Genomic DNA, 7,921 nt, shown 5'->3' on the forward strand with positions numbered 1-7,921 from the left:
TACTATTTTAGCATCATCTCTTAAAATTGACTTCAACTTTTATACATAAATTGTATATAATATGAACATACTTTAATAACAATAATTGATATGTATACCCTTGTATACGAGATGTATGTTTAAATTGAATGAAACAAAAAGTGTTACTCACAGTTTGTTAAGATGAGTCGAGTCCTTGAACGCCCCACGGGAAATAGTGCGAATATGGTTTTCATCCAAGTCCCTGAAGTAACAACAAACGACGTCATATGATTAAACATTCAAGTTATACAAGTTAATATAAATGGGCCGTGTCGCGGCAAAACCTGTATTCGTGACATCAGTTATGACGTTGGTAAATTCTCTGTAAAGTGACGTCAACATTTTATTTAATTTGCGCGATTTCGTCATCACTGCAACATGTGGATCTGTGTAGCTGTTTTGGACAGTTATATATTTGTGTTAAGTATGAAATGATGTGATATGGATAATGAAATAGAAGTAAGTAGTATATTTTATTATTATTGGCTATTTTGCAAAATTGGTTTGATCTAAATATTTAATAGAATATAGCGAACTAGACGTGTTTACAAATTAACCACCATGTTAAACGGTGTTAAGATATTCAGTGAACGAAAATTTATTTACGGTATAACTTATCAGACTAAAAGTTTGTTATTTTTATTTGTACATGAATTGTTGTAAGAGTTTGTCCCAACCTTTTATTGGAACCATGGGGTTACTACAAAAAGTTTTTTTTCCAATATTGAACCCGATCGATTCTAATTTGTTGTGCCGATCCTAAAGGCTTAACAGTTTTTAAAATTCAAAGCAAAATAGTATTTGTTATTTGTTAGTTTTTGTTTTCGATTTTTATTATAAACTCGACCATAGTCTCTAAATTATTATTTATCCAAATTCTTAATAGATTTAAGTAGATTAATATGCAGGAAAGAATATTGCATAGAAGTCTGGAAGATTTTTGTCACTTATTATCCTTGTTTCGGTAGGAAATAGCTTGCATATCGCACATATAGATCTACATTGTCTACTTTTATTCAATGACTGAGTGCAAAAACAAATTTCTGTAATTTCGCGTAAAGAAACACGTATCGATTATTTAATGTTTGAATAATTTGCAAAGACTATATACGTTTCCAGGAACTGGACAATTTATTGTCCGACCACTTTGGGCGAACTCCATCGGCATCTCAGGTGAGCTCAAATTCCGATGATGGGACTTATATAAATTCCCCAAATGATCATTCATTTAGTGAGGACGAAAACAGATCAGCAGCAAATAGTGTTGATTGTAGAGCCAGAAATTTCATTCACCAACATGACATTGTATGTAACAGCAGTGATGAGTATGAAAGTGATGTGGACGATACATACATTGTCAGTGGTGCATGCGCCAGTGGTGACATGGACGCTGACTATGCAACTGTCAGGCAGTTTCTCGAGATCGGATGTGGTTGAAAGAGTAAGTGTACTGTTAATTTTGAAATTGGCCAGGTATACCATCATATATTGAACATGAGAGAATTGACAAAGGCAGAGAAGGATATTATTGTCATGAGTAATCTTAAGTGTGGAAATGACCTGACTACAAAACGAGGGAAGCCAAGGAAACGTTCGATGGTTTCATACAATGCATTCCAAAAGCCAGTTTGCAAGAAAACGTTTATGCTGGTTAATGACATTGGTAGATCAGCTTTAGAAAATCTTGTAGACCATTATAAGCAGAATGGTCGATTGCCAAGAAATCATGGAAACGTAGGAAAGAAACCATCACAAGCCGTCATTTATGATGATGTAAAACGCGTGGTTGAATTTTTGCAAAATTATGCGGACACGTATGGTATCCCCCAACCAGCAGCTCCCAGAGGAAGCGACAATACTCCTCCAATTTATCTTGACAGTGGTAAAACAAAACTAACCATTCATAAAGAGTATATAGAAAGTTGTCGCGAGGCTGGGGTTAGATCTTTACAGCGAACTGCTTTCTGTGAAATTTGGAAAAGCTGTCTGTGTCACATAAGAATAGCTTCGCCTAGGGATGATGTTTGCGCAACATGTGAAGGCCACAGAAAGAACATTATGAAGGCAATAGAAGAGAGTGAAAAGTTAGAGGCTGCCGAAAACTTCAAACAACATGTGATAAATGCCCAAAAAGAAAGAGAACTTTATAATGACTGTGTAAAGCGTGCCAAGGAAACATGCATATTAAGTTCTGATAAAAGAACAAACCACTATACTTTTGATTTTAGTCAAAATGTATCCATTCCTCACTTCTCGCAACAAATGGGGCCAATTTATTTCATGTCCCTTCGCAAAGTACAGATTTTTGGTGTACGGATAGATGGACTGCCTAAACAGCTCAATTTTTTTATTGATGAAAGTGAAACTATGGGCATAGATGGTACCCAAACACACGGACCCAATGCTGTCATCTCGATGCTGGATATGGTGCTAGACACCCACGGGCGTGGTGAATCGACATGCTCCATCCATGCGGATAATTGTCCAGGTATTATTTTGTAAAATTATCCAGTGGTAATCAATCATATGATTCATTTAGTTATATTTGAATAAATATTTCAAACATATGAGTAAATATTGTGTTCTTAACAATTAAACATTATTTATATCTATGCCTATGTAGCATATGGTAATAATTGTTTGATTTTTCTTTTAAAGTAGGCTTAACAAAATGTCTAACGTTACCTTAATAACAAAGAAAAAAATATAGAAACGTTTTAGTATGTATTTTTAGAATGTTAACATATGGTCTGCAATATTTTACAGGTCAGAACAAGAACCGCTACCTCATTGGTTATTTCACATGGTGTGTGATGACCGGCAGACATGACATGATAGAATACCACATGCAAATATCAGGACATGCCAGGTGTCTGGTTGACAGTGGATTTGGGCATGTAAAGAAACTTTACAGGTACCTAAAAGCCGCCTTTGTTGTATGTGTAAGAATTTAAAAAAGGTAAATTTTCCTTGTATGAAGTGTTTTATTTATATAGCATGTAGAATAAGACCGAGTTTACATTTCTTCTCCTGACAATACTAGCAATCTGATCATTAAAATTCAGGAGGTCGAACATTGAGACAATGGACTCATTGACCCAGATGGTGAATATGTCCTCAGCATCCAATGAAGCAGTGAGGTATCCGGCATGGAACTGGCGGGATTGGAAAGGGTTTTTGTCCCGACTGTTTTGTCCTGTACCAGCGATAAGGTATTTACTAACGTAGGCCTATGATAATTGGTTGAAAATGTTCACACCACTGAGTAGAATTGTTAATATTTTTTTCTGTATAACGGTTTTATACTGATGTTTAACGAAAAGTCTAAAATTCCTAAAGTGCAATACAAAGCGAAAGAAAACAAAACTCGGACATAACCATGCACATTGTCTTCAATTATAGTTACCAATGCAAATGAATATTATTCGCAAATGCATCATAATTTTGTGTCCTATTCAAACGTATAAAAATGTTTGCCAAAATAGTATTTATTTTTATTTTCAGACAATATCAGTACTTCCGCATGACGACGGAAGAGCCAGGTGTGGTCACAATGCGCACGAGAGTCGGATGTCCAGAGGTCAAGGTTACAGTGACTATGGATGGCGTCCATATTCCATACCAACAACCGCATATTGTAGAGGCCAAAGGACTCAGCCGAAACAGACAGGAGTACTTGTACAAAGTTGTCAGGCCATATCTCAGCGATGCTAACAAGGATGCTACTTGCCCTTGCCCAGAAACATCACTATAGTTATGTCGTCGCATCTATCGCATCTACGGCGAAAGATTACACACATTATAATGTCAATATTTAAAGGCGAATGGCAAATAACTTGAAACTTATTCTTCAGTACTTTTTGAATATCCTTCAATGTCTGTTTGAATACATTGGTTTATTTATAAATCATTTGAATAACACTTTTTCATATCAAATGAAATATTTGTATTCACTTCTGCTCGTTTCTATAGAATTCATGGCAAACGAAGGATTCTGCATACAATATAAGCTGTACGATAAATAAATTGTGAACATGCTAAGAATAATTATAAAATTATTAAAGATTACTCGACTCTTAATTTTTAAAAACAGCACTTTTGGGAAATAAAAATCTAACATTTCAACAAAATGAAATTATTTTATTATTTTTATTATTGGATATTGTTGGTTTATGTATAATGGTGTAATTGATAATGTTTGTTTTGATGCGTGCATTCCTATGAAAAACTAAATGATATGTTGTGAAAATATGTGAGATTGGTTTAGAAAAAAATGATTAAAACTGAATGGTTTGCTGGTCGATGTAAATATAAGTGGACTTTGTTGCTAAGCAACGTATGTTAGTTTACAGTTTAATGTTAATCACAACTATTTTTAGAACACATAGATACCTGATAATATATTTTTAACAAAATAAATGCGTTCTTAAATGTTATTTCATGTCTTGTTTATAAGTGTGGATTTTAATGTAACATACATCTGAATGCGGTTTACTTGAAAACGCTGTTAACGTTGTTAACGTCAAAACACCTCTGCAGTGCTGTTACTAAAATAAAAATTTCTCTGTAAGTAATGGGGCTATATCTATAAATTTGGTATCATAATAACAAGCAAAGAACAGTCTTTATCAATCCATAGAAAACAAAAAATGTCAAATTTTGTCACGAATACTGGTTTTGCCGCGACACGGCCCAAATCAAAGATTTCCGATGTGGATTAAAAGAACACCGATGTTAGCAAGTTTCCTGATAATACACGCCACATATGAATTGCCGTGAAACGATTAAATTGGCGAGTCAATTGGTAAGCCAGAAGAGGTAGCTCTAGATAGCCCTTGCCAAATAATGATAGCTGTCTGCTGCTGTCTATGTCAAAAATACTGCAATCGTATATGTATCTATATATTTATCGTATATTTATCACTTATGGGACATGAGTAAATAAATACAGAAAATACATTATGTGAACCGCAATATTTATCTTTTACGATAATTCTCTATTTATTTAACATGTGTTTTAAGTGTGTGTTTTTCCTTTGCGTTAACACCATCAAACTAATTAACCTCGAAATCTGAATAGTCAATATATATATATAACTAATGGTTTGATTTAAGCTTGTTATGAGGGGATCTAAACGTTCTTTACATGTCACATTTTTTTAATCATCCTGAAACGTTTTCTTATATAAATTAAATGGACTACATTATTTGATATCAACTCTATTATTATGACTGAACTGGTGGAAATGGTAAATTATTGTTTTACACCCCATGCATTTCAAAAGTAGCTTGATGTATTGATGTTTAATAAACAGTGTGTATTATCTGAAGCCATCCCCACATTCAAAAAGTAGCAAAACTTGTAAATAGTTTTTCTTTTTGTTGCTTGCTTAGAATCAGAAAATAAAATCATTTACATTCTATACATTAATATACCATGCAATACATCGACATTTCAATTTTAAATAACCTTTGCTCTAACAAATGCTTTCTTAATTGAAGTTTGCACATGCCTAGAATATGTTGTGACTAATAAAAAGTTAAACTCGTGTCTAGTTATAATATGTTACAACTGTTTCTATAGGCAAAAAAACTAATTCAGATTTGCAAATTTAATTTATTTTCTGTAACCATTCAGTCCCTGTGGAAGGCATACGGACGAAAAGTAATATCAATAATGTTGTCATTGTTATAAATACACTGGTATAAAAGCATTTTTGTTCCTTGATTCTTTGTAAAATTATGGAATGCCTGCATGTACATACTTGTCTATGTAATTGCAATTTAATGACCATTAATTGTTCAATATACTGGTGAATCATAATACATTTTTACTAACATTTTTATAAGAACTTCAAACTAAACTTTCAAGGTACCAAACTGTACCACAAAAATATGATAACCATGAAACATGTGGACATTATATCAAACATAGTTATTGTAAACAACAACTACCATATTAATTAAAACTCCAGTTTCTGTATTTCGGCTGGAAAAATAATAAAACATGTGTTAAGTATTCCTTCTTCAAACCGAATGGAGAACTTGCGTTTTCAAATAATAGACATTGTTGAACATGTGAAGACATTACTTTTTTTATTTATTTATGCTAATGTATTTGTATATAAAAGTATTTCACATTTCCACTCAACTTAGCTATTAATACCATTGGTCCTTATTACTTATTCAAACCAAATAAGCACCTCGCATGTTCTCCTTAAGGAATGCCTTCTTGTGTACCATACTCTTCGACACAACTATAACAATCATTATGCGTCTAGTTATGATGTTTAAACATGAACTTTCTTACACGTTTTATATATTAATAAACTAATAAAGAAATGTCTTTTTCTTGCCTGAATAATAAACACAACAATATCCTTATTCATTACTTACACCTTATAACGAACTAGCATTTGTTAACTAAATTAATATCACAACATATACCAAACATAAACCATTTCTTTTACATGTAATACTTTGTACTATACAACTTTAGATATCATTCATTTTTAAATCCAAATAATTGTTTTAAAATGTATACGAAACAGGAATTTTCAACTAAACACATATTTCCATAGACGTAACTGGAATCCCTGTTAAATCATTTTACAGGTAAATGTGTTAAATATATACATTCCACATACTTCCAATTTTGTGTTTATCCAGTTCCTTCTTGCAGCATTAATGAACAATCAACTTGAATATGCCGTATTTCTTATTTGAGCAAAATGAGGAATGCTTTTTTCTGAATTTTAATGATAATTGAGCATGTATACAACTTAACTTCATATGTATAACAATGTATGTTGTTAATATAATAAAATATGCATTCCGATATTTTTTTTTATTTATTGATGTATTGATGTTTTGATTTATGGATTTATTGATTTATTGATTTATTGGTTTGTGGCTGGGAACGCGACTTTGACTATTCCGGCGCTGACGTCGTTTCCGAGAAAAAAAACGACTTTAAGTTGTGACTTCCGTTTCGCGTACTTTGTAGAACGTACAGCAAGGTTGTTGAGTGCGGAGAATTAAATTTAACCGTGTGTCTTTTGATATGTTTTGGTTTAAATTAACCTCAGCTTATATAATCAATTAATACTATAGGGCAGATTTTGCGGGCGATGGACGTCGGCAATTGCTAATTTTCGGATAAAATTCCTGCGTTTTGTCAAGGTGGGATTTTTCCAGTGTTTTTTTAAAGAATATAAAAGATATTGCTGTGTCTATTTTACCCAAAACTGGGCGAAAGTTGTCAAAATGTAACAAACTTCTCATTTGATGTTTTGTTGTTGAATTTTCCTGTTATGACAGTAATTACATTTTGAATGTTTTGTGCATCTATTCTTATTTCCATTCGATGTTCAATTTATGTAATTTATGATGTTTGTTTAACAGTTCATCAGTTGACAGCAGACTCAATGTAATTTGAATAGGTTGTATAAAAAAATTGTTTTGCAAATTTCTAAGCAATTCCCCGATAGCAAGTAAGCAATAACATTGCCTTTCGTAGTGACAACACAATTAAAGTGTCAGCAATCCGATAAATTATATTTGATGATGATTGTGAGTATACATTTTAATGTTTCTATTCTTGTCAGAATTTTAAGTTGTTGATGTCCATATTAATGGTTGTGCTCAAGATGAAATCAAAAATATATCAATTGTTTTCTTAATCTGCATCCTATCCGTCATGTGTTTCAGCTAAAAATACAGATCGAGCAAAACCGAAAAGAGCGAATACAAAAACAAGTGCTCATTAAATCAGGTATCATATGACTTACACCCTGCATTTTTACCTTATATGTGTTTAGCATCCTGCAATTAAAATAAATATTATCCTTTGCAAAGTTATGAGGATGTTTTGTTTAAAACACAGAATTATGTATTTTAA

At 32.5% G+C, this 7,921-nt stretch overlaps 2 protein-coding genes across 2 annotated transcripts; both read left to right on the forward strand.

Annotated features, from left to right (window-relative positions):
- The first annotated feature begins 1,318 nt into the window (after positions 1-1,318).
- On the forward strand, positions 1,319-2,975 carry LOC127872680 (uncharacterized). The gene is made up of 3 exons (XM_052416009.1): positions 1,319-1,462; positions 1,495-2,509; positions 2,788-2,975. The coding sequence occupies exons 1-3, from the start codon at positions 1,319-1,321 to the stop codon at positions 2,973-2,975; spliced, it is 1,347 nt and encodes a 448-aa protein (XP_052271969.1).
- Positions 2,976-3,086: 111 nt separating this feature from the next.
- Positions 3,087-3,832, forward strand: LOC127871946 (uncharacterized). Its single transcript, XM_052415243.1, has 2 exons — positions 3,087-3,233; positions 3,526-3,832. The coding sequence occupies exons 1-2, from the start codon at positions 3,106-3,108 to the stop codon at positions 3,773-3,775; spliced, it is 378 nt and encodes a 125-aa protein (XP_052271203.1). The 5' UTR covers positions 3,087-3,105; the 3' UTR covers positions 3,776-3,832.
- The last annotated feature ends 4,089 nt before the right edge of the window (positions 3,833-7,921 follow it).

The sequence above is a fragment of the Dreissena polymorpha genome, chromosome 3, assembly GCF_020536995.1.
Source record: "Dreissena polymorpha isolate Duluth1 chromosome 3, UMN_Dpol_1.0, whole genome shotgun sequence".
Taxonomy (NCBI): domain Eukaryota; kingdom Metazoa; phylum Mollusca; class Bivalvia; order Myida; family Dreissenidae; genus Dreissena; species Dreissena polymorpha.